Below are 26,566 nucleotides of genomic sequence, written 5' to 3'. Positions count from 1 at the left end.
GATGGACCTGAAAAGAAAAAGTCAACAGTTTGGGGCATCAGTCTGATAATAACTGCTCTGCATTAAGCTAAAAAACAACTAGATCATCTGAAAGGCCAGATAATAATTGTGAAATAGAGGAGAGATTAGTGGAGAAGAGGACTATTGGCAAGGGCAGAGGTAATTGAGTGAATATCTCCCATAGAAAGAGACCTTGTTCATCACATTAAAAAGCATGGAGGGATTATCTTGGGGGTGAATTACAACGAGCCATTAAATAAAAATGTCATTATTTAGTACATGCTAAAGCTATGAATTTCATTTCTCTTGCTCAGCTTTGTGGTCTGCCTTGAAGACTAGTACTGAGAAGAGAGGGATGGCTGATCCCTGTGTGAGTGGCACATCTGCAGGAGATGGGGTGCTCCTGTTCTCTATCAGTTGGCTCTGCAGGTTCATACCAGTCCATAGTGGCTGCTGCAGTTTCACCCACACAGCTCCCCTAAGGGCATCTGCTGCACTGACTGAAATGTAGGGTGTTCTAGGAAGTGTGCATGAATCTTTTATCTTGATGGGTTCTCAGGTAGGTGGGTGGTATTTGTTAGCAAAAGGATCTTGTGAGAGAAAAAATAAATTCTTTTATAAACTGTCGGTAGATGCAGTAGGGCTGGGGGAACAATTTTTTAAAATTTTCTAAGACTTTAAACAAATAATTTTCATGTTTGCATTCCAGCTGTTCTTCAATAACAGTTCACTTAAAATATAGCAGTGGGCAGGTTTTATTTTACTAAAAATGTCACATTATTTCCTTAAACAGAAGCAGAGTTTTGAATGGTTTTCCGATATACAGATTGTGTTGGCCTTTTGCTGGAGCCTGTATATAAATTTTTGGCAAGAAATGGTTTATGGAAATACTTCTTGAGAGCAGAATGTTACTTGTTGGAATGCAAGCAGAAGGTAAAAACTTCTACCAAGTTATCTCTCTAAGTAATTAGTTAAAAATTATTTGAAGTGATGCTCAGCATGGGGCCAGAGTTGGGTTTCTTGCTGTTGCTTCACTTGCAGATGTGGCAGGTAACAACAGTAGCAAATATCCAGGTCTGTACTGAATGTTTATTGATTGCAGTTACCTATCTGCTCATAATTTATGTCTTCCAATTAGTCTATAAAATCTGTCACTTCTGCACATAGGTAGAATAGAGGCAGTATTTTGAAACTGATTTCTTAACAGAAGTTACTTTCCCTTCCCAATCCTAGTTATGTGAATGCTGCTATCTAGAAATGTTTCTTCTCTAAACAGTGATTGGAGGCTGCAATGTAGAGCAGCTTTCATCAGGCAGGCATTTCTTTGGATTTCAAAGACACTTCTGTGTGAGTAAAGTAAGGAACAAACCAGGATTTGGAGTTTGGGGTTTTTGTTGGTTTGTCTTTTTTTAATTGTAACAGAGATATGCTATAGCTTTTATTTCACTGTGTGCACATGCTCTATAAGGAAAAAAAACATGTTAAAAGAATCATAGAAATGGCTCTTACAGAGTTGGACATTTCCCTGGCTGCTTTCATGAAAATATAGCATTTTAAATGAAAACAAATTCAATTTTTGTGTCTCTTCTTGGAGACTACATTGTTGAGACACTGGCCTCTTATTACCCCAGTCTTCACTATTTGCCTAATAATTTGCCTAATAGTTCATTCACAGTAAACTAGGATAGTTGGATAAAGTGCAGAAAAAATGACTTTAAGCAACCTTTCACCTGCTCAACTTCTGTTCATGTCCTGAAGGCTGCATTAGTGGTGCTGTAGACTACACTTGGCTAAAGAGGGGCATTGCCCTGTGGACTAGTAAAGGGTGACCAACATACAGCAGCTGTCAGACCCTTAATCCTCTTCCCAGTTTATCTGCTGCAGCAAAAGTTGTGATGTACACCTGGTCTTTTATGCAAGACATATTTTCTTGAAGGTAGATCTATTATTTCCATTTCTCTTTCATGTAGTATTTTCCAAAGCAGTTTAGGAGGCAATCAGCACTCTACAGTCTGAGAGATGGTTGCAGCTGTTTTGTGCTAGATTTGATTCAGGGGAAGGGCAGACAATCTGTATTCAATTTGGCAGCCAAGCTGAAAATGGGGAGGGAAAAAAGCTCTGAACAATGAAGATGCAAAAGGACAATTGTTTGTTGTTTTACTTTGAGGAAAACCCACAACTTCACTTAACATTCCCATAATGCAGCATGTGGGCTCAAACCCTTTTTTCAAAAGATGTTTGAAGCTAGGCCTCCCACAATGTAGAACACTTTTATGTTTCAAATCAAAAGTAACTGAAAAAATATTTCAAAAGCATAAAAGCATAAAAACATAATCCTAGTATTTCTATTTCTTTGTCACTTTCAATTTCACATCTAGAACAGATTTTTTTTTTTTTTTTTTTTTTTTTTTTTTTTTTTTTTTGGTCAAACAATTCACCAATAAATTTGCTGAACTCTTGTATGGACCCAGGTTAGCTTATGTGGGAGCTGGCATGAGAGAGACAAGACTGTGGAGGTGTTGGAGCATATGAAGTGTATGTCTACTTCAGTAGAGTACATATGTACTTGGAACAGCTGAGTTTATTCTTCCTAGCATTTTCTAAAATGTGCCTGGGAATGGTGTAATTATGGCAAGATAAAGTCACTTCTATTTTCAAAAAGAGTGTCTGTAAAGAAGAGAGACTCTGCTGTAGCTATAGGCTTTTCTTTTGAACTAAGGTTTGGCTCACCAAATAGTATCCACTGCTTTGTATTCTATCTATTGATAAGTATAGGTGGAATTTCTTGATTATCTTTTTTATTGTTTTTGAACACTTATCTAATGGTTTCAATGACTTTTCCCACAATAAACCTTTCTTTTTTCTGATTATGTGATTGTTGATTGTACTATTTAACCCACATTCCCTACCATACTTCCTTGTTTTCACATTAAATTAGTTTACAATTGTTTACTCTGGCCTGATTTTGACACTTGCAGTATCGATTACCTGAATGATCAAAATCCTTTTGAAGATTAGAGTATTGTTTTCTTTTTTACTTTTTTTTCCCATGCTTAGAAGACTTGAAGAATTTATAACACTGGATTTCTAAGTTTACATCACATGTTATTTAGAATTTTTCAAGGTGAAGAGAAGTTTTTGAACAGTGCTTAACATTGACACGAGAGATAAGAAATGTCACAACTTGTTTTAGTTTAGTTGTTTAGTTTCAGGTTTTGTGAATTCCAAAAGAAATTTAATAAAATTCTTCCAGTTGAATAAATAATGGCGAATATGAAAAGGATGAAGGAAGGAGAAGATTGGTGCTCTAACACAAAATCCTGCATGGGAGTAGCTGGGGAAGGAGGCTGGAGCAAGGATGGGGAAACTGAAGATGTAAAGCCTGAAATTGCTAGGGTTAATGAACTGGGCTAGGAATTAGATGCTGGGGGCTTTGATACATTTTTGAAAGTAAGTCCTATTCCAGACCTTGGGCATTGGATCTAAGATTGCTGAATTTAAATGGCCTTCTAATAAAGAGAAATAAAGAGTGGGTTTGTATCCTTCTTCTAGAAGATGGAAAAACTGCTGCCATCAAGCGCTGTGAGATGATGTAACAGAAATCTGTACTCAGGTCTAAAGGTCATGGTGTTGCTGGGAACTGAGTTTCTGTATGATGATGCAAATTTCTGCTTTTCCAACTTCTCTTTCCTCTTAACCAGAAAAAGTGCATATATCTGCACATGCAACTAAATTCAGAAGATAAATTACGCCAAAATTTAGGCTTTCTGGGTAGCTGAATCCACAGCTATCCTGGGGATATAGTCTGAGCTTATATAGTAATTTTGTTACTGCTTTAAATTTCAATAAGTAGCCAACAGAGCTCATGCAGGAATAAAAGTGGGCTGAGTTTAGTAGAAAGTGTGTGTATGCACACGTTACTCTCAACAATACTGGAAGCTGTTCAATTAATGATAAACTGCATCCAGGAATACAAAGCGTGGGAGGTTGAGTATGAGAAATTTATTCTGTGCCTTGCCACGGTGTTTGTGTTTCTTGTTGGCCAAATCCCTTAAAAGCAAAGCCTGGTTGCTAAACACCACGTAGCCTGAAGTTGGACTTTTCCTCCCCTTGGAAGCGTGTTGCGCGTACAGCAGTGGCTGCTGCGCGGTTCCTTTCCCCGCGCTCGGCGGGCTCGCGGAGCGGCCGTGGCTCGGGTGGCTCGGGTGGCTCCGGTGCTGCCGCTCCCGCCGCTCGCCCCGCGCCCGCACCTGCCCCGCTCCGGGCACCGCTCCCGCGCACCCGCGGAGCTCGTGGGGGCGTGTCCCGCGCTAGCCCCGCCCCCGCAGCAACCGGCCAATGGCGGAGCGCGGGCGGGGCCGGGGGCGGTGGCGACCCCGGGGGCGGCGGCGGCGGCGAGCGGGGCTCGTTGAGGGGAGGGCGCTCCATGGGCAGCGGGGCGGCCGCGCGAGGGGCCCGCGGCGGCCCGGCTGCTGCCTGCGCTCGGCCGCCGCTCTCCGGTAAGCGCCGGCCGCGGGAACGCTGCGACGGGAGGAGGGCGGGCGTCGCCTGTCGCCGCCGGGCGGAGCAGTGGGCGAGCGTGGGGCAGGGCGCCGGTGAGCCGCCGGGGGGACCGGGGCGGCTGTAGGGGCCCGGTGCGAGTCTGGCCCCGGCGACCCCCAGCGCCCCGCCCGGCGGGTCCCCGGAGCGGTGCCGGGCGCCTCTCCGCGTGCTCACCTCCGCCCTGCCGCCCGGTACCTGCCGCGGCCGCGGGGAGTGCGCGCCCGCCGCGGGGCCGTGCGGGCCGGGGCGGCCGCGGGCGCCGGGAGTGCGCGGCGGGGGCAGGGCGGAGCGCCGACCCCCGCCCGGGGCACCGGCAGCGGCCCTGCCCTCGGCCCGCCAGCGACGTGGCCCCTTCTTTCCTTTCTTGCTTGCTTTTTTTTCCCTTTCTTCCCCTCCCTACCGGGGAGATTGTGCTGGGAGAGCAAATTTTTGAAATATCTGGCGCTTTAGTTTTTCATCTTTTTTCCGTCGGGACGGGTAATGGCTCGCTGTGAGCCAAAGGAGTCTGGAGGCGTTTATAACAAAGCTGGTGGATGCTTTTCGCTTTCAAAGCCCTAGTCTCCTGAAGAAATATGAAACACTTCTCAGTAATGAAAGGCATGTGTTTTGGGAGGGAAACGTTCCCCATCTGCCTTGTAACACAGGAGGAACAGACGTAAGGGCTAATATTTACGAGGAAAAGGTGCCTCTTGTGCTAAGCTGCTCGGTTTTCGTTTTCGCAAGTTTTCCCCGCTTAGAAACACTTTGTCATCACTTTTACAATTTTCAGAGTGGTGGCATTATTGTACTGCTTGTACCAAAAAAAGGCAACGTTTCTAAAGTAACACAGCTTTAAAAGCATGGACTTGCCACTGGAACAGGTCTAACACATCGTGCTACTTAAAAAGTTGACTCTGAAGCTGGCCAGACTTAAAAGAGGCATGTCTTTTAAATAATATGAAAATCTTTCTCGATATAAATAGATATCACACTTGTTAAGAGGAGAGAAGGTTATGTTTTGCCTCTAATTGCAAGGCAGAATTGCAAAGTAGCTTTGTAGCCATGAGAATTATATGTGGGAACAGAAGAAACTTGCTTAAACACTATGTTTAATGTAAACCTCACTTCAATCTACTTGAGGTGTTTGGAATTGCTTAATTATCTGCATTATTTGTATAGTGTGATGAGTGTTCTTATACATACTGACTTTAAGCAGTAAACAGAAATTAGAGCGGTTAATTTGTGTTAAATTCTGAAGTTTTCTTCCCTCTCCCCCTGCACACACTCCCTGGAAGGCTTGCACATTAATTACAAAAACAACTGCTTTGACCACGTTTCCTCTGATATTTTTAAACTGCAAACAGAAATAAAGCAGAAATAATGGAAAAATAATTGAGGTGCATTAGAGTAATGCCTATTGAAGTTCATAGTGGGTGTGTTCAAAGTGGTAAAGGTGCTACTGTTTCAGTTGGTTTAACCAAATATAAACATATGCAGGAGAACCCGTTTCAACCTGTATTTTTTAGTTTATAGCAACTTTTATTTTTAGGTAAAGTAATTGAATTTGAAGATTTGCTGCAAATGTGTCTGCAGCCCACATTAACTTTTTAGCTGTTGTGTTCCAATTTGGTTTTGGGGGTTTTTTCCCCCTGTGGTGTTTAGGCTGTAGCGTAAACACTGGGAATTTCTCCTGGTGTTGAGAGAACAACAGCAGGCGTTGTGGGAGCTGTTGGAAGTGTACCTGACTCTGCCACCTGCAGTTTGCTTTGACATGAATCGCTTAACCTAACATGGCAAAATTTTCAGTAGCTTTCTGGTTTATTTCTTTCCTAAAGGAAAGGAATGCAACTAATTTCTTAGTTTATACTCCTCCAAATTTGTGCATTTTTATGGTAGAACTTTCAGAGCAGAGCAACGTCATTCAAGATAACTGCAGTGAGACTTGCAGATAAACTTTGATACTAAAATAGTTTTTCATTTTCTTCAGTTTTCCATGTCTTTCTTTTGATTGCCTTTCATATTAATAGATAACAAGCTGAAAAGCCCACATAACTTGTTTGAGGATGTTTTCCTTTCTGAGATAAACTGTGATAGGCCATGGTTTCTTGCGTGGCACACTGCACGAAGAAAATTCATCCTATTTGATCAAAGCTGTGTATTATCTTAATAGACAGGATGCTGAATACAGCTTGGTGGTTCATGCTGGGGGGATGTTGATCATAGTCTGTATCACATCAAGTATTTTTGTGATTGTATTCAGTTAAAGTAACATTTAATGGTAATGAATAGGTCTTGGTAAATGTAGAGAATGCAATTTCTAAATATTCATGGAATAAACTTCTCATGAGGTAAGCATGCATCATGATTAGCTTTTGAAATAATTTTATACTCAGTTTAACATTTTAATGTAAAGCAGTATCATCTTGAAAGAAATTCTGGATCTTGTCAGTATAAAAGTATTGCTTCGCATATAATTCTATACTAATCAGCATTTTTCCTTCTCTTCCACCCCCTTTTTCCTCCCCAATTTCTAAGGGTTTCACCTTTGGCTTGCCCAATGGCCACCAAGTGACAGAGAGTGTTGACTGCGGGAGCTCTCCAAGCGCGGCGGCTGCTGGGATGTTGCGGCAGAACGGCGGGAGCAGCAAGCGTGGTTTGGGATTAGCCCGCCTGTCTACCTCCAACTTCTTCACCATCTCCACTGCAGGAAACTGGGCAATGGGGCGCAGCACCAAGAGCAGCTCTCTGAGCAGCATTAGCTCCAACTCTGACTGCTATGATAATCCTGTTGTGGATCCAGAATATATCATGCAACTGGTGAACGATGTCAGAAAATTTGCAGATGTGCTACTATATTTGAAGGAAGCCTTTCTTTCAGAAGGTGTGTCAGTTGTTCTTAATTCTTTGATTTTCTGAAACTCTTACCCAACTCCATTTGTGTGTTTTAACTAGTGTTTGCTGTGGTTGTTTCCCCCTGCCCTTTACCTTCACCATTTATCCTCCCTTCCTCTTCCCTCCCCACCCCCAGCATGGTGATTACAGGAAGCGATGGTTTTTAGTTTGGGTTCTGCATTTCCTCACCAGAACAGTGCAATCTGTTTCATAATCATAACAAGGGAAAATAAGCTCTTAGCAGGCTGTCTAGGCTGATGCTTAAATTTGTGAGACCATTCACTGATTGTTTTTTTAACCCCTTGAATGGTTAAAATGGTTTTTGTAATTCCAAACAATTCTATTACTATTTTGGTTATATTTTAGTTTCCTAGGCTGATTTGGTTTTTGAAAGCCTTCCACAGTAGTAGTTTGAGTTTTAAGGTAGAATATAACTGCAGTGTCTTCCTTTGCAAGAGAAGTATTTACTGTCTTCTGCCAGCAGGTGGAAACTGCCAATTTTCTTCCTTGCAGGAGGTGTGTGTGTGCACATTGTGTTCCTGTACCTTCCAGGGCAATAGCAGTAGTCCAGTTTTGGTCATCAGCAGGAAAGCTTTTATCTGAATTTTGCGAGATTATTATCTGAGCTGACAGCCAGAGCAGTTTTGTGTAAGATGTCCTGAGTGCTGAACATTTGCAGTCACCTCTGTGTTCAAGTGAGTGTGCATACAGCTGAAAAACTGCTGCTAAAATGTGTGTGAACAATTCTTAAAAGAGCAATAATTTGACACTAGTGATAACTTTTATGTCCTCATAGTTTTTGCTGAGCACACAAGATGGTCATAGTTATTTGTGAGGTTGGGTGTCTGGTGCCTACTGAGAATGAAATGGACATTCTGTAGGAAAGGTCTGTCAAAACACTGAAGTGTTCCCATTGCCATGCAGCAGTTGTTAATTGCTTGTTAGTTTAAAATTTTGAGCTCAAAGATCCAAAAAAACTAACATGGAAAACAGGAGTTGTCATCTTATTTTGTAATATGATATAGAATTAATTTGTGAAACTCTGTTGTCCATTTAAAGGATTTATAATTTTTAAAGGGAAGCTGTTTCCCTTCCATAGTTGGGAGTGTTCTTTTGACCTTCATCCCCATAATATAGTGAGCTCTGTAATGCTGGCCATGCTTACTGCTGGCTGGAGACAACCTCCTAGAAGCTGCATAGTTTGGTTTGCATTTTCTAATTTTGAAAACGTTCACAATTGTCTTTCCAGAAACTAACAAAAACTTAACAAGGTGGTTGAACAGACTTCTTGCACATAAAATTGTGGTTTGCAATGCTTTCAGCTTACCACCACCCTGAAATTAGTTACATCAATTATTTGAAGATGGAATCAGTTCAGGGATAGGAAATTAATTTCTTCCTTTTTGGAAGGGGTGCATCAATGAGTGTTTATGTTTGCTTGGTAAGCATGGCTAGAGACTCCTGTAGGTCTTTCAGCTTCTAACCACTACTCCCTCAGCTTCTGCATCAACTATTAGTTGTTGTGTTGCCTCTCTGGCAGATTTGTCTAAACTCCTGATGCACAGTAGCTTCAGGCTTGACCCTGTGGCTCCCAGTTGTCCTCCTTGTGCTGCTGGGTCCTGCAGTGGTTGGCAGCTGATTGCCAGGGGTGTGTGCCTTGAGTGTCATTCGTACTGACTGATGCTGGTGCTCCCTGTTTGTGATACCTGAGCTATCATAGAGCCCAGCAGTTAGTCACCTGTGCTTCACCTAACATTCATCTGATGAATCTTGGCTGACAAATCTAAGAGATTTTTGGGTTATAGCATGTGTTTGTGTCTAAATTAGAGCATAAATGCCTTGGGATTACAGACTTGAACTGTGTTTTGTTATGCTACCAACGCAAGTTGATTTGTTGCATGAAGAATATGTTGAAATTTCTTGAGGGGAGTATTTGGTGAATGAAATGTTCCACAGATTTCAAGGCTACGTCTCTTTGCGTTCCTTATGCTAACATGATTTCATTTCTTACAGTAGTCTCATTTATTCATGCTGAATAAATTTTTGATACCCATCAATAAAGGGAAACCTAAACCAACAACCAACCAACCAAAGCACCCCAAACCAGCAAACAAAACACTCTGAATGTAACTGTAGAGTTTAAAAGTTTGACAGCTGTTTGGACATGAGGGAGCTGCAGTTGTCTCTTGTGTTAAGTACCATATGTTCCATACCCTTCAGTTCTTGCTGTCCTTTAGGCCTTGTACTCACTGGATGTAACATTCTGTTATTAGTGATCCAGTCTGGGGATCACTACAAAATCAGATACTTTACCCTTGTCTTCATTAAAGGAGAGCCTCTGGGCATTTTTTCAACCTAGGTCAATGAATCCAGTGCTGTTTCACAAATTTTGTGTTTAATTCTGCTTGATGTCAGGCTGAAACTGTAGTGGTGGTTAGTGCAACTGATGCAGTTAGTGCATCAGTCTCTTGCTCCAGTCTTCAGCTAAACTTCCGGATGAGCGAGATTGTCCATGTGGCTAGCAATAGTAAGGACAGTTGTTGTCACTGTGTTTTTGTGTTTGAACGGGAAGGTTGTCTTCAGTTGTAGCATTTGGATTTTATGTAGTTAGACTACATTTTATGTAGTTAAACTCAAAATAAGTCTTATTTCTTTGCTGATAAGAAGAAAATGAAAACAATTCCCTAGCAATTCCTGCCTGGAAGGCCAGACCTGAGAGTTAGTATGTTGAGTTAGTATGCAGAAAATTCAGAATATTTCCTATCATTTGTGCTGTTCTTAGTGCTGTTCATTTGACTGTTCAGTTTTATGGGTGGCACTGTTTTCCTGATGTGCCCCAGGTTTACTTCTTTTTGTTCTAGTTTACATCCCAAGTTCAAACTGTTAAGACATAATGGCTTGAAAGCTGGTGAGTTTTCTCTGTGCTTTGAGTTCCAACAGTAACATTTCAGCTATTGGCTGAGAGTGTGAGAACTTGCACCCCTCTTTGCAAGGGTAGGACACACAGGGAAGTACAGTATAGAGGCTGGAGCCAATCAGTGATTTTCAAGATAAAAGTAACTTCCTATGGTAAAAGCAGTTTGAGGAACTGAGAAGTTGTTTGCTTCCCATGGAGACCTGCTGAGGGCTTAAAAACCTGACCACAGTATTGAAAATATTAAAGATTTTGAAGTGTGTGAGGTATATTTAAGGTAAATCCTGTAACTTGAAGAGGTTAGTTCTTGTCCCAAACATGCAGGACCTAACTCTTACAAACTTTTATTAGAGAATCTACCAGGTCAAAAAACCATTGCTTACTGCATTGATATGCAAAGTTGAGAGAGTCTATTTAATAGGTGTTTATGTATGAGGTTGGTGACTGCAGTCCAAGCTTTTACTGCATATAATAAATTTTACTGTTGCTTCAAGTAAATGATGTTACTGTGTGGTCTTTGCTCAGATGAGATTCATTTTCTCATGCAAAAGAATATTTAGGACACAGTAAAATATCCTCTAATTATGAACTGAAATTAAGTATTTAATCTTTAAACAGTACATAGCAGCTTTTGCTTATATTGCATTAGAGAGGGAGAAAGCATTCCTGTTTCCCTGCTCTGAAGGTACTTAGCTACTAGTTTTGTGACATCTGATACTTTTTTTTAGGAATATAATATATACCATAAGGTCTGCCCTTGAGACTGTGGGAAATGCTGTGTTTCATTATGAATAGCTCTAAGGGTAAAATTTGCATGGGGTTTAAAAGTGCAGGAATAATTACATTTTAATATGTAGTCGTCTTGATTGTACTTTAGAATATACTTTGGAATTTTTGCTTCTTTATCACAAACTTTGAAGTAATCATTAAAGTGTGATATTGTGTCCTTCATGTGGGTAATTCTGCATCCTTTTAATGAGCAAAAACTTTTGCTTCAATTTCATCCTATCTTCAACAAATGTAAATTGTAGTTCGTTCTAAAATATTAATATACTCTTTTTTCCCCAGGTATCTTAGAACCAGAGTAGCAAGATAAAGCTATTATCTTTCATTACAGGTTTCTCTGAGGTTCAGAATGTGTCTAATTTTTTAGAGTTTGATAGATATTTTTGTTTGAAGTTTGGTTTTTGTTTGTTTTTGTTGGGGTTTGTTGGGTTTTTTTTTTTGGCTTTGGTTTCTGTTTGGTGGTTTTGTTTTGTTGGTTTTGTTGTTTTTTTTAACTGAAGCAGAGGCGAAAGTGCTGCTGAAGCTGGATGGCCTGGTCAGGAATGTTTGCATTCTCTTTACAGTAGCACCAATACTTTCAAACCCATCAGGAATGCTACCTAACTTGAAACCTATCAGGTTGTTATTTTTGCAGGATAAGATATTCACCCCAGTGGGACAATTCTAAAGGTGTCTCAAGGTAAACAGTTTCCTCAAAATGAGGAACTTGTAATCTTTAGTGACTTCAAAACCTTCTTTTAGCACCACAGAAATTGGTGTTAATCACGTACTGCACTAAAAGCCAGAAGCCATTGACTGAATATAGTGCCTGAGGCTCAAAGGTGAATGATTTCTCTTCAGCCCTTCCTGGCTTGATAATGTATATTGTCCCTATTTTTAGTATGATTAAGGCACTGCGGCATTTTTAGCATTTCATTCATTTCCTTATTTTCTTATAGTCTAAAATGCTACTGTCCTTTTTTCTGAGGCAGTGTTCTTGAAAGTCAGTTTGTCCTGTTTTGCTAGGGAAATCTGAAGCTCATTAGTTACTGCAGTGAAGATTACAGATTGAATTTATGATAATTTTTAATACTAGTTGTAATTTTGCTGTTTGTTCTTTATTCCAATTTTGATGCTTCTCAGTGAAAGGTGCTGTCTTTGATACACCTTAAACTAGATGTATTTACCTGTCTAATGACACCTTCTACTATTAATGCTTGGTAAGTGGGCAAACTGCTCTAAACAAGGATCTGATAAAGTATTTACTTTTCTTTGCAGCAGTTTCTGGAAGCAACATTTGGGAGTGTTTTTAATATTTGTTTTGATTTGGGGGCAGTTGGACTGATCTCTTAGGCCTTTTGGTGGAAGATGGTGCTGGTTTTCTGATGGGTAGTATTTTGTTTGATAAAGAAAAAACTTTTATGAGAGATGGGAAAAGAAAATGCTGTCAGGGCTGCTAACTTTTGGGAACTGTGAAAACATAGTGATTATCAAATGTGTAAACAACCTGCTTGTGAATTATTAAATGACCTCTGAGAATTGGTAGAAAAAAGCAGAGGAATCCATGTAATGTGTAGCACATTGTTTCTTTTATTCCATGTAGCACAAAAAAGAAGGAAAACAAACTGTCTAGTAACTAATAAATAATATTACAGAATTAAAAATAGTTGAGGAAGTTGAGAAATAGTCCAAAGTGGAATTTTAAGTTATATCACTTGCAGAATCTATCAAAATGTGATATGCTTGCAGTATCTGAAAGAATAATTTTGTGATTTATTATTAAAATATATTTCTTTTGTACTTCGTAGCTCTATTCAAACTTGATCCACAAGGAACTAACAGCATGTTTCAAATGCATTTGCCTGTAATAAGATTGTTCATCCTCTTGCTGAACCAAATTAGATGTTACAAGGTGAATTCTGACAACTTGTGTTTGCTGCTTTGGATGTTATGGTTCCCATGGCAGAGTTAGCAGAAGTGTCTGAGCCTCAGTAGCAGGGAGGGCAGGACTAAACCAGGCTGGGGCAGCTGCAGGGAATAACCTGTGATGTTCTCCTGCAGAAATTGCCTTTATTTTCCTCTCTCCATCAGCAGCTTAATCGTTGATAGAGTTCTGTAACTGTTTAAAATACTCAAGATGCATCTAAACCTGCTGTTTTCTTGTTATAAAGCTTGTTATAAAGCTTGTTATGGGGTTTTGTTTTAAACATGCTGATAGTCTATTTCCACAGCAGTTTACAAAGAAACTTCTACATGAGCTGCTGTGATCTCTCTGTTCTCCTTGACACTGGTGGTAGTTCTGAGGTGACTGCATAGCAAGGAAGAAAGGAACTAGTTTTTAGCTGGATCAGTTCCATTAGCTGGCTGTAAGGTTGTACTGAGTGCCAGCAAAAAGGGAGAAGTTGGCTGGCAAAAGAACAAGGGGCCAGGGGTTAAAGTGGAACAAGAGTGTGAGGCTCCAGGCAGAGTTGGTGTGACCCTCCAGTCTGGCATCACAGCATACATTGCTAAAACCTGTATCAATTCTTTGTCTCCTTTATTGAATGCTAAGTTTGACAGGGGTTATTAAAGGTGGGGTGGTGGTGGGGAGAAGAGCAAGCAGAGGATGCCCTTTGTGGATGACAAATTAACCAGTCACCTTAGCAGTGAGCTTTTGGCACACTTGAATTTGACAGTCATCTTCTAAACTTGCCTTTCTGAAACCTGCTTCTTACATGCACAGTCATATCTGCTTCCAGTCTTTCTGACCTAGAAATTCCTTAGTACACCCTTTCACATACCTCCAGGTAGTAGTCACTGCTAAGTAGAAGTTCTATCTATCTGAAACTGAAATTGTCCTTTCACAAATCTGAAATAGTCTTTCAAGCTAAAAGATGTGAAGGATATACAAGGATAAGAGCAAAGTAAATAGTTCCTTAAATTTTCTTTAACAAGTAAAACTATTGCTAAGAACTGAAAGCTAATAGTAGTGACTTTTTAAAAGAGGTTTTCCTGGGTTATTTAATGGCAAAACTCAGAGGAAAAAAAAATTAGACAGGTTGCTTCTTTTAGTGTAGCTGTAGGACCACAGCAAGCCAGAGACCTCCTGGTCATTTTCCCATGCTTCCTTCACTTTCACATTGTCATTTTCTGGTCCTTGGACAGCAAACACTGAGATCCCTGGCCCTGAGTCATGTTCCTGTCCAGTTTCCTTAGAGTTGAGAAGCTAGGCAGAGAAATGTACAGCCTGGATGAAGGCAAACCCATAGCAGAGTAAAAAAAGGTATTTTACAGTCAGTTTATGGGAGGCAGGCATAGTTATGAACCATAGGTTTTCCCCAGGAACGTTAATCTGGGAGAGCAAACTTCCCACCTTCCTCTTCATTTCACTGCAGATCATCCCCCAGTCTGTTTTGCCCAAACCTCCTGTGTTCTGAGTCTACTGGCTGCAGGCTTTAGTCAGGGAGTCTTGGACTTTCAGACTCTGTGAGCAGAGCCAGAGGAGCTGGGTATTTTGTTTGGTTCTGCAAGTTTGCAATGATAGTGCACTGCTTAATTCATCTGCAGTCTTCTGTTTCCACTATTCTGAGCAAGAGGAAAAAACCAACCTCCTCTTGAAGTTGAGTTCAAGCAAATCTGTGTTCTTCTTAGTCAAAGTGTAAGCTGCCTGTTAAATGCTGGTTGCTAATGTTGGATAGGAAATGCTGTTTCTTCAGGTTCAGAGAAGACTGAAGTTAAATAATAACTTAGTGGACCAGGAGATAAGTTTGTGGCTGATAGTACTACCCCTCCCCCAGTTGCATACTCCACATTCCTTCAGAACAAATGTTCACTTGTTGCTATAGTGTCGAAGATCAGCAGTCAGGAGGGGGGGGTGTCTTGAAGGCTCGTGAGTGTTTAAAATGTAAAATCAACCCTTATGTGCAGTCAGATATTTTGGTTGACTTAAATAATTAGCATATCTTTCTTTAGGAAAACTCTCAGCTGTTTATAAGAGAGCACAGGCATTTTTCATTCTTATGTTGCTTTTGAAGTGCAAAAAAATGTAATACAAGGAAAAACTTCATTCTTAGTCCTTTTCACATTTCTAATGTACGAAAGCAGCTCAAAACACCCTTAGCTGGAGTATTAATTAGAATTAGCTTCCCTTTCCATCACAGCAACTAGACTAATGGAACTGAAATGACAAAAACAGCAAGAAGAAAGGTCACTAGTGAGGAAGAGGATGAATAGTAGAATTTTGATTTTTGAAAGTAAAGCTAGGCCTTTCAACAACAAAAATCCTTCTAATACAGTTTACAGCTTAAGGAGCAGGAACACTTGAACCAAAAAACAACTTGTATCTCTCAAAGAGCTCTGTCATAACATCTGAAAGATAAGAATTGACCCATATTCAGTCTAAGTCTTGTGTTCTAAACAGCAATTCCATGCACATGTAGGAGCTCTTGTGTGTTTCAAAACAAAACAAAAAACGCTTGCCATAAATGAGTTTCCCACTCTTGGCAAAATGTATTGTAGCATATCCACAAAAATATTCCGTTTTCTCATTTTGCTCATGCATCAATTTATCAAAATTGCAACATAAAAGAAGAACATCAATACAAACAATTTTTGTGTGCCTGACAGCATAGAGTTAACAGCTGTAATTGTCATCTTAATGATCTTGACTTCATGAAGGTTTCATGGACTAAACCATTCCTTTTCCACCAGTTTTGTTGGAAGTGTTTGTTCTTCCTATTTATGTGGCTAGGTCACAGAACTGAAGCTGACTTGTTGCTTAATTCTGAGCAAATGTTCATCCAATCTGACAGTTCTAGTGATGTGATTGTTCGAGCTAATGTCTTGCTAATGGATTAGAGTTAGAACAGCATGGCAGAGTAGGAGATTTGATACAGAGCTTGGACCTTGATTTTTGTACATAGCTGTTTCCCTTTCCTCAGGAAAATAGGGATTTTATGGGGACTTATTCCTTTGTCTGCCTAAAATGCCCCTTTTTATGGAAGACGGACATGACTCATGTAAGGCTGTAGAAAATACTTAAGTTGAGTTATACTTTCATCTTAATGGCATTTGTTACAGAGCAGTGTAAATGCAAAACCTAGGACTTGAGGAATTTTCTTTTGTTGAGGCTGAGGTTTAGCCGAACAAAGGATTTTTTCCTTTTCCCCATTTTTTTCTCCTTTATTGCTTGAATAATTTCTTGGACTAATTTTTAAAAGTATGTATGAATTCTTACTTGTCAATTACAGTTATTTTTAGTTGATAAACCAGTTTTAATCTTAAGTTTACAAAGCTTACCTCTTCAGTCTTGTTTTCTTTGTCATTACTGAGGTACTTCAGATATTCAAGCTATTTTAGTAATATAACATGTCCCCTTTTTCAAATATGCTGATTCTCTCTGCTGCGTGTAACTTTGGTTCAGGGGCTACAGCGGGGTGTTGCAGTAGTTCATGATGTCGGTACAAGTTCTGTTAGTGCATCTTATCTGTGAGACAGAATGATCCTGGGATTGTGGAGCTTGCTTCATATACCTGCTGAAGGGAAGGGGAGGTTCTTATTTGGGAAGGAATCAGGTGCTCTTCTAAATCTTATAATGTCTCAATCTCTCCCTGGTTTTAGAAGTCTGCAAGATGGGAAGGACCTAGTGAGGAAGTTTCAGCAACAATGTGTGAAAAAAATAATGGAAAATGTGAATTGCAGGGTTGTAGATCAGTAAGTTGAAGGAAGTATATTTGTATGGTGGAATTAAAGCACATTCATGACTTTGCAGAAAGAGGCTTTGATATCTTTAGGACTTGACATACTTAGCAAGCTCATTTCCAAGTTCTTCTCTAAATGTTGTATTTAAATTTTCCCAGTTTATGCAGGTGTGATTGTTTTAGAGCTCTGTGTTGTGAGGGAATGGAACATCTCAGTTCATGTTCTACTTTAGGACTACAGTTATATTCTTAGCTCTACTTCTAAGCTCAGATGTTACTGAAATAATTATGGACATCATATTCCTGAAGCATCAGCTTAAAGACTGCTCAATGTTCACAGATTTATCTTGCTGTTTTAGTGTTTATAGTGGTATGAATGGATTCTTTAGTAGAATGCTTTCTGTGGGGTTTTTTTGTTTCTCCTGTGGACTTTTGATTTCATTCATTTGTTGTGTACAGGGTATGTAAGTTAATTTGTTCTGCCACAACTATGGAGCTAAAAGGTCTGTCCAGAAGTTGTCCAGTGCTGACAATAAGTGGGGGGAAAAAGTGTTTACTGGAATCACTGAAGTGGTGGAGGTGCAGAGCAGTGAAGATTGGCAGTCAGTATGGTCTCAGCTCACAAGTAGGTTATCCACTCCCAAAAGAAGAGCAGTTGAGGAGGCAGCTTTTTTGAGAGGTAGTTCTAAATGCTTTGTTGGGTGTTGAGTAAGCTGCAAATTGTTTATCTGCAAGCTTAGCAGTACACATGAATTGTGATAGTTGAGTGAAGACAGTTTGTGAATGGCTTTTGAGAAAGTGACTGTGATAAACACCTGATGCCAGCGCTGAAGGGGAAGCTGACAGTAGGGTTCAGACTGCAGAGTGCTCAGATTAAATGCTTTCTGCTATTCATGTTTAAACCCTTGTGTTAAGGACAAGCAAACAAATTCAGCAAGCAATGGAGAACTCCTTCTAGCTGTAGTTAGCTTCAGATGATGGCTAGACATGAGATTTTAGAGAACGTGGCTGAGAACTTAATTTGGAAAGAAAGCAATAGGTCTGAAGCATATAAATTCTTGATCTAGCATTGACTGCCTGGAATGACAACTTCAGTGGTACTGGGGAGAACCAGATGGGTAAATCCAGAACCACAAAGCAAATGAATTCTGCTGTGTTTCTCACCTTTCTGTTGCAAGGTATTTTGTAGTAATACTATCCTGTTAAAAATTAATGGTGAGATGTACAGTGATTTACTGTTGCATTTTGGGAAGTGCAAGTGCCAGTGTGACATCAGTTGCTGCCTTAATGATAGTATTACTGTATTTTCTCTTTATCCAAAGATCTTCAAAAATGCTTTGGTGTGAATTAACTGATATCAAAACATTATATTGCAGTGGAGATCGACTGCTCCTGAGTTTAGTAAATGGGAAGATTTAAAAAGTATTTTGTTTGGACCATTCAAATGGCTCTGTCACCTGTGTGAGTTATGCAGTCAGGTTTTACTCTCTTGGGTGGTTGTTTCAGCAGGACATCAGTGAAGGAACTTCAAATAACCCTTAATCCTTTATGTTCACCAGTTTTCTAGACAACTAATGTTATCAGCTGCTGCTTTAGGGACTTGAGTACAACTTTAAATCTAAGTTGATTTTAAAGTGTAACTTTTTTCTTTTAATCAATATACCAGAAATGGACTACTGTCACATCCTATGGCAGTCCATAGTTGTGTTTAAAAAAATCCTTTAAAATAAATGCACAAAATAACACACCCCTTGTTTAACACCATGTTATCTTGTAATCCTGGCTTTGTGAGGTCTTTAGAAGACTAGGTGGGCAGGCAGCAGTAACATAGCTTCTTCACTCGGTCAGTGGCTGAGGCTGAAAGTGGAAGGAGCAGGCAGGTAGAACAAACAGCATTTTAGATTGAAATTAACATGAGTTAAAGGTTAAGTATTGTTTGATCATCTCTTGATGTTGGTTACCAAAGGTTAAATTAATTTTATTTAGAATTAATAAACCATAACTTTCATACTACTCTTTCTGTGTGCCAGTTTGATGTGCTATGATCAACTTGCTTTAATTTTGTGATTTGTTCTTTTTTAAATTTGTGCTGTAAATGTTGAGTGAATATTACTTCATATACTCTCAGAACTTGAACGAGTATGCAAGGAACATAGTTGCTTAGAGCATAAGAGTTCTCATTTTATTTTAACAGTGTCTTCCATTGGCAGCTGTTCAGTCTACTGACTGTTTGACTAAGTTTTACTGAAGTATCTTTGAATAAGAAATAAGTAACTAGTCACTATTAGATGTATGGTTGCCTGTCCCAATGGATATGATTTTTTGTGAACTGTGACTGATCAGATTTATTGCTAATGTATTCATACTAAAGAATATAGCCTTATGTCCACTTGACAATTTACAATTTTAGCTTAAAATGTGTCTTGAAACTTCTGAAGCGTTATCCTCACCTAGATTTATTCTTAACCTCTGGGAAGATTCAGGGAAATGAACAGTGACTAAAATGACCATGTAGTGTTTTCACTCTCATTTTGTCAGAAATGGGTAAGTAAGGAAACACTTGCAATCTTCATTCATTACTGCATTCTGGTCTCTAAATTTTGGTTTAATAAAAGATTAAAGTATTCTAAAGATTAAACTGTGTGGCTGAACACACCTGGGTTAGTTGACTGGAATCTCAAGGCTAGTAGAATAAAAAAGTTAAAGGCATGTAGTGTACAGCATATTGAAATAGAATAAAAACGGCTTTGTGGTAGTTTTTTTTCTGAGAGGCTTCCCCTCTTCAACAAATGGGGAATTCATCTATGAATCTAAATGTGAGACAACTGTGAAGTAACAACTTTTCTGCTGATGTCAGTTGGCAAACCAACAAAAGGAAAATATGTAACTGCTTTCAGTGTAAGCAGAATTATAAGATTTTTATTATTCTGAAGTATTTTGCATATACACCTATTTTATTAATGTTTGAAAAGATTGTTTTAAGACTTATTTTTGTAACTTTAATTTCTGAAAATTAATTTAGCCTGGATTTGCTCTAAATATGTGGTCAAGAAGGACTTCTTACAAAAGTTTTGAATTCACAAGCACAGAATTGGCCCATAACTAAAATGGGGTAGGAATGTTAGTCCAGTTTAATGAAAAACAAAAACCAACACAGTTCAAGGTGACATCAGAGCCTGATCAGCATGGTTAGTGGTTGAATCTAAATGGATAAATTGTTGTATTTTGGCCAGTCCCTAACAGCAAATGACAAATTTGAAAGGGTTATTTTTGCATTTGTGATATATAACAAAAAGTCACCATGCTAGAAAACTTAACTTGGAAGCCTTAACTAATGGGGGATAGTTTTTGTGTTCTATTCAGGGGTATTTTTTCTGCAAAAATTGAAATCTTGCAATACAGGGTGCTTATTTCAAAAAGTAAAGACAAAACTGTTACTGCTCAAATAAAAAAAGAGTACCAGGTGCTTTTTTATTTCACCCTAAATTTGTGCAACCTGACTTTAAGAATAAATTTAGTAGTTTAACAGTAAAGAGACAATTAACTTTCCAAATGTTAAATGCTTTCTTTTATTACAAAAGCATTATTTGTGTGGAATAAATGGAATCAAACAGTGCTACTTTCAGTACTGTATTCAGTGAACTGTTTGGAGGAAGTCTCAATGCATTCTCACTGAACTGGGTCAATATTGCTCTTCTCAAAAAAAAAAACCCTTACAAAACTCTAATGCTTTTATTTCAAATATAGGCATTTGGGTTACTATTTTTATTACTTTGTTTTCCTCATTCCTAATCAAACTTCACGTGTCCCTAGATTTTCCTCATTGAAATAATTTCTTAACTGATTATTTTCCATAAATTGTAATTTTTTGCTGCAGTATGATGTAGTTAGAGCATTGGTGGGAGCACATGCTTCTAAAGACTATGAATTTAGCGTGGTGTGTTTTAATGATGCCATGACAACAGGGGTTGCCATGATACTGGTGAACAAAAAGGCTGGGACCGGCTATCTTGCTAATTTGGAAGCTTCAAGCACTATGTTCCTTGACAGAGGGATGGGTAGGTGGCTTCTTATTCTGCATTGTGCACAGGATAGAAAGGTGATGACTCTCCCAGACCCTTCTGCAGCTTCCAGCCTTGCTAATGATTTTGCAGGAATAAATTCTTCCAGGAATTCTCTGAGTGAGTTTTTCAGTGAATAAAAATGTTTCCTTCCTTATATCTGCAGCATGTAGCCAAATAATGAAGAAATATGATAGCTAAGACTGTTGCTTTCTCATCACTCCTGAGCTATGACCACCAACAAATAAATATCTCTACCACCATTAAAGGAAGAAGTTTTGTTCATTTTATATCCATACAGTCAATGAAAATCATGTCTAACTCATATATTTACTGCCTAAAAAAAGCTGCTTTGATGGTAGACCAGAGTGCAGGGACATAGGTAACTTTGCTATGGTCAAACCACAATCAAAAAACTTGCTCACTGTGTGTTTGATTAATTCTTGTGGTCTTTTGAATGTGGTAGTGAACTCTGTTAAATCAAACAAATAGGCCAGGCTGTTAATTGTGTTAGAATGGGGCTGACAGAGATAACAAGCAAAAAGAAAATGATGGTTTAATCTGGGACTGTTTGCCAAACTGCAGATGTAGGAATTAGGCGATTTCCACACAGTTCATGATTGTGTGATTGTTTTGCCTACTCTGTGATGCTCACTGGGAAGTCTCATAGTCTGGATCAGGTTCAGACCTGAGTGCTGACAGTGTCCTAGTATGCAGTATGGACATAGATGACGATGATAATAATGAGATTTTTAGATAAAATCTGTTTTACTTTGGATCAGCTTCATTCCAATGCTGATTTTTTTTCCCTGCCCTAGGTGGCACAAGTAGTGACCCCATGTAATCCTTCTCTAGAGTGTAATAGAAACAGGATATAATTTACTTAAAGGTCAAAATGAGATTTTTTAATAAACAGAGTGAATGGTCTCTTAGCCAAGATATTGATCTTGAATATTAAAATGTTGATTACTCAAGCCTTCTTCTTCTGAGTCCTTCAAAGACTGAAAGTGATGAGAAGCTGATTGTTTGCATCCTATAAGGTGAAACTTTTTATTGAAGTTCTGGATCCAGATATTGGGGAAATTGTTTCCCCAAGTTTGTGTGCTTGTTCTCACCACCATCCTGCAAGATTATTTGGCTGGCCTGTTTGTCCTGAAAGAGGTTAGGATTCATGGAGAAGATGTGAAATGGTGCCTAAAATTGGAATTCAGATTATTATATTTCAGTTGAAGGGGAGGTGAAGTACATGCACTTGAGCTGATCCCAGGAGAACAGATTTACAAAGGGAGTTCCCAGAATGAGGACTAGACCTAGTGAGGGTGATGGCATTTAGGGCTCTCATCAGTTGCATTTATTCTACTGGATATGTCCAGAGTGAGTTCTCTGTAGATTCTGATCATAGTGAAGGCATAGAGTGTTTATGAAGGTAGATGCAGAAGGTATTTGTGCAAAACTCCAAATTACCTTGTTTATAGTAAGATTTTGACCAGTGAGGTGAGTTTCTGTAGACTTCCCTGAGTCTAAAGAGCCTGCTCTGTGTATATAAACTTGTGGCTGTAGAGGGTATGCGCAGCGTGTTGTTCACACCATGTAATGTTCTTGAAAATACTTGAATGCATGACATAACTAACCACATCTTCTTAATTGTAAAAGGCTCCTAATGGAAAGCTGGGCTTTTACTTGTGAACTAGAATATCTGCTTTGACAGTCTCCCATGCATTCTGACTCAAAGAATTTTGCAGAGATGTGTTACTTCTCAGTTGTTTTATCTAGACTGCTACGCTGTCTTTCTTTAGTGAGACCAACTTCCTTACTAAACAAACTTTTAGCCACAGCAAAACAGTAGTTTATTAGTGGTTTCCCTTCTTTGGGGACTGGTGGAAATTGAGTAGTAGAGAGAAAGACTGCTGCTGTTAAAAGGCCTTAATATTCAACAAGGAGAAGCAGCAATTAGAATTGCATGTACATCTCCTGTATGGGTCTGAAGAGCAGTGTAGTGGGGGAAAGACTGTTACTCTGTACTTAAACTTATCCTGGCAAACATTTGTTGACATAAACAACTTCAGAAATGTTAGGGCCAATAATAAATCAGGTCAGACAAAAGAATGCCAGCCAACTGACACAGCAGTGCCTTTCCCGACTGCGTGTATTGTGACCAGCCCTGACTTGGCAGGGAGGGTGACTGGTGCTGACAAGCTTGATGAGCAAATTTGATTTTGTGTTGCATGAATAGAATCCATAGCTGTAAAGACATTATTGCTTAGTAACTTACTAAACAAAGGCTTCCCTTTGAGAAATATGTAAAATTAGAAAATAGGTAGATTATACTTTTACATTAAAGATGTGTGAGCAGTTAGAAAGTGTGGTGACCAAAACCATTGAGGACTGGGATGCCAGTGACAATAGTGTGCTACTGTGATGGCTTGGCAAAAAGACTTTCCAGCTGCTTTGTACTGTCATTCTTGTATACTAGACTTGTCAGCTTTGAATACATGCTTTTTCACCCTGTTCTTCTCTCTGCACTTCTACACAGTATGCTTTCATTCGGGAAGCATTTGTTTTCAGCTCTTGTAAATGACAGTTCAACCCCTAGCGAAAGAAGATTTTCAGATAGGCTACTAAACTCTATGCAAGCCTTTTTTTTTTTTTCTCCTTTTCAGTTTTAGGAGCTGGTTTTCTCCTTTTGAGAGGTAGGGGGCTGACTCATTCCTCCAGGAGATTGCAGGAAACCAGTCACCTGAGTGAACAGCTGAGTTCAAGTGCCCAGAGAAGGCTTCTAAGTGTTGCAGGATCACTGACATCATCCTGCTTTAGACTTCTATGGATTTTGCATTTCATGCTGTTAAGCTTGAGAGAGGTTTTAAAACAATATGGCATCCATTGGTGGAGAATTTCCTGCTGACTTCATGTGCATCAATGAATGTGTACAGCAATACAAGTGACAGAAGAAAAACTGAAAGTAAATACTTTTTGTGAGTACTTCAGTTAGATTGAATTGCTGCAGGAACTCATTGGAGGCACATTTCCCTGTGCATTTCTTTCACTGTATTTTTTCTACTGTTGTTTTGATCTCAGCCATTTTCAGACTTCTTACCATTAAAACTCTATTTCTGTTCATCTGGCATATTTAGGCTGTTTTGCTGCCTGAGGTTTCTAAATCTGTCCTGAACAGGAAATCTCTGGTTTAGTGTCTGTTTGGTCTCAGTTATTGTGAATGCAGTGTAGTTGTGGTTCCTGATGCCTTCTGCCCCCACCTCTCCCCAAGCACCACTTGTCACAGACCTTTTGTCTTCTGGAGGCACAGAAACAATGTTTCAGATATTTTGTAAACAAATGATACAGTGATGGAATACAAAGAAATCTCAGTTGGGTGTAGCCTTTGCTTTTGAAAGTACAAATAAGTAATCTCCTCCTTGATTGCACTATTATAGTGATAGTGTTCTTCTGGATGGTATGATAAACATTTAGTTCAGCTCAGTGGTTGTTTCCCATTAGCATTTCCCTTTGAAGCTTATTACGGCTCTTCCAGACTGGAAAGGGCTTGTGTCCACTTCAAGACTTTTCTTTCATTTTTCCCCTTCTCACTTATTTTGACTTTCCCACCCAGCTCTATTTTTCTGGCAAGATATGTTATCAAATTTTAATAGTATTGAGTCAGTTCAAAATCATTATACGTAGGTGTAAATGAAGATGAAGCCACAACTGGGTGGTCATTTTTTTTAACAAGTTACTTAGAACTTTCCTAATTTTCTGCTGACTAAGATGGATTTTCCTAGACTTTTGTGTGTCCTGTTACAGATAGAGCTTGCTTGTCCCTTCCAGCAGGAAAAGTGCCTGTGAATGGTAGATAGTGTTTACCTTTGTGTACTTCCTGAGTCAAGGCTTATTCCTTTGACAATGTATAAGCCAGTCTGAGTTGAAAAAAAAAAAATCTGCTGATATGTGGCATGTAGGGAAATAAAGCCTGAAGCATGTGGTCCTTAGGAGAGTTGCTGTTTTACCTGATACAAATATATAAAATTTGTGTGTAGCCTCTGCACATGCACACCTGACAGCAGTGATCCACTATACTGATGTGTCATGTTGTACTATGCGGATTCCTCAGAAAAATTTAGGTGCCTCTAGCCTGAATATATTGTCTTGTCACCAGAAAAAATGGCTCTGAGTTGAAACTATTCTCTGAGCAACACTGGATCAATTTGCACTGTACTGTGATTGTCTCTATTGACCTGTTTGTTATCATGGCCACAGACAACACAGAATTGCCCTGCTCGGTGGGGAAGTGAGTCAGCTTCTATTAGATCCTCTTTTTCTTTTTCATAAGCTAGACTTTCCTGAATTTGAAAGCTTTTTACCACAACTTGCAACGCAGCACTCTGGCACATGAGAAACTTTAATTCCATGCACCAGCACCTCTTCTGTAACAGAACAGATTGTGGTTTAACCTGTGCTGTGCATACAACAATAAGTGTTTTGTAAAAAACTTAGATGAGGTTGGGATTTAGAAGCACATAGCAAGAGGCATGTGCTATAAAAAGCATCACCATCTTGCAGTGTGTTTGTGAATTTTTCTGATTTGGCCTAATTTAGATGTTCAACTTACTTATCAGGACTAACATGCTTAAAGACAGACCTTTGTAGATCTTGGCTTATATACTAAAGATGCTTAAGGTTTTGCTGATACTTTAATTAAAAACTAACCAACATTTGCCAGAAATTTTAATTTACAAACATACCTATATGGTGTTGAATTTGTATCAGGTGAAGAATTACTTAATGAACAATCAGAATCTGCTTTTGTTGATACCTTTTTTCATATAAGTAATTATCAAAATGGTGGTTGATGAAATTACATGAGAAAAAATGATGGTTTAATTTAGAAACCCTACGGTGTTGTTATAGAATTTCCCCTCCTCCTTTTTTTAAAGTATACTTGCTTCACTTTTTGTGAGAAATAAGTTTGTGTGAATGATATACAATATTGCACGTTTACTATTGGTAGCTGCTATTATAACTCTGTGTTTTAACAATTTTTTTCTTTTAAGTAGGCTCAGCTTCAATATGGCCTAGAATTCTATGCAGCTGAATACTCTCAAAGTGTTTTGTAATGTGACTGGGTGTCAATTCACTGTTTTAATGTAGTTTTTCCTTTACTTTTTTCAGAAAATCATGATGGCCTGCATCAAGTAGTACATGAACGCCTGGGGGAGTTACTGCGTGTATTAAAAGCAGTGATAAATAAACATCAGACTCTAAATTCAGTTGATATTCTTAGTGCTGCAGGAACAGTTATTGCAAAAGTAAAAGGTAAGGAATTACTGTCTTTCATATTCGTGGAAAATTGTAATTAGTGACTTGATTGGCATAGAATTATAGATAGAATTCCACATATACAGAAGAAACTGGGGGTTTTTAAAGCATAATGCTGTAATCATTTAAAAAAATGCCTTCCCTAAGTGAGGAGTAATATGAAAGTAGCTTGTTCGCTCATTGATGTGATAAAATTCTGCTTATAGGAAGCTAAGTGCAAACCCACATTGAATTCTAAAAGCATAAGCCTTTGATTTTAAGCTTTCTTTACCTGAGTGTCACAGAATAATATCCCAGAGTAATAAACCTGGCGTGTATCTACTTTGAGATTTGCCAAGAATCTTTACCTAAGTTTGTGAATCTGTAGGGATGGTATTGTATTTATATCAGGTGAAGAAATCTCTGAGCAATCAAAATCTGCATAG

At 39.0% G+C, this 26,566-nt stretch overlaps 1 protein-coding gene across 5 annotated transcripts in view; it reads left to right on the top strand.

Annotated features, from left to right (window-relative positions):
* The first annotated feature begins 7,131 nt into the window (after positions 1-7,131).
* Positions 7,132-26,566, top strand: part of ARHGAP29 (Rho GTPase activating protein 29) — a 45,300-nt gene continuing 25,865 nt past the window's right edge. For all 5 annotated transcript variants that reach the window (XM_066555923.1, XM_066555921.1, XM_066555924.1 and 2 more), the window contains exons 1-2: positions 7,132-7,402; positions 25,995-26,138. In XM_066555923.1, coding sequence (XP_066412020.1) covers positions 7,141-7,402; positions 25,995-26,138 — 406 coding nt within the window. In that variant the 5' untranslated portion in view covers positions 7,132-7,140. The remainder of the gene's footprint in view (positions 7,403-25,994; positions 26,139-26,566) is intronic.

The sequence above is a fragment of the Molothrus aeneus genome, chromosome 9 (genome assembly GCF_037042795.1).
Source record: "Molothrus aeneus isolate 106 chromosome 9, BPBGC_Maene_1.0, whole genome shotgun sequence".
Classification (NCBI taxonomy): domain Eukaryota; kingdom Metazoa; phylum Chordata; class Aves; order Passeriformes; family Icteridae; genus Molothrus; species Molothrus aeneus.
The sequence above is the reverse complement of the archived record's forward strand: the minus strand, read 5'-3'. Positions and strand labels throughout refer to the sequence as shown.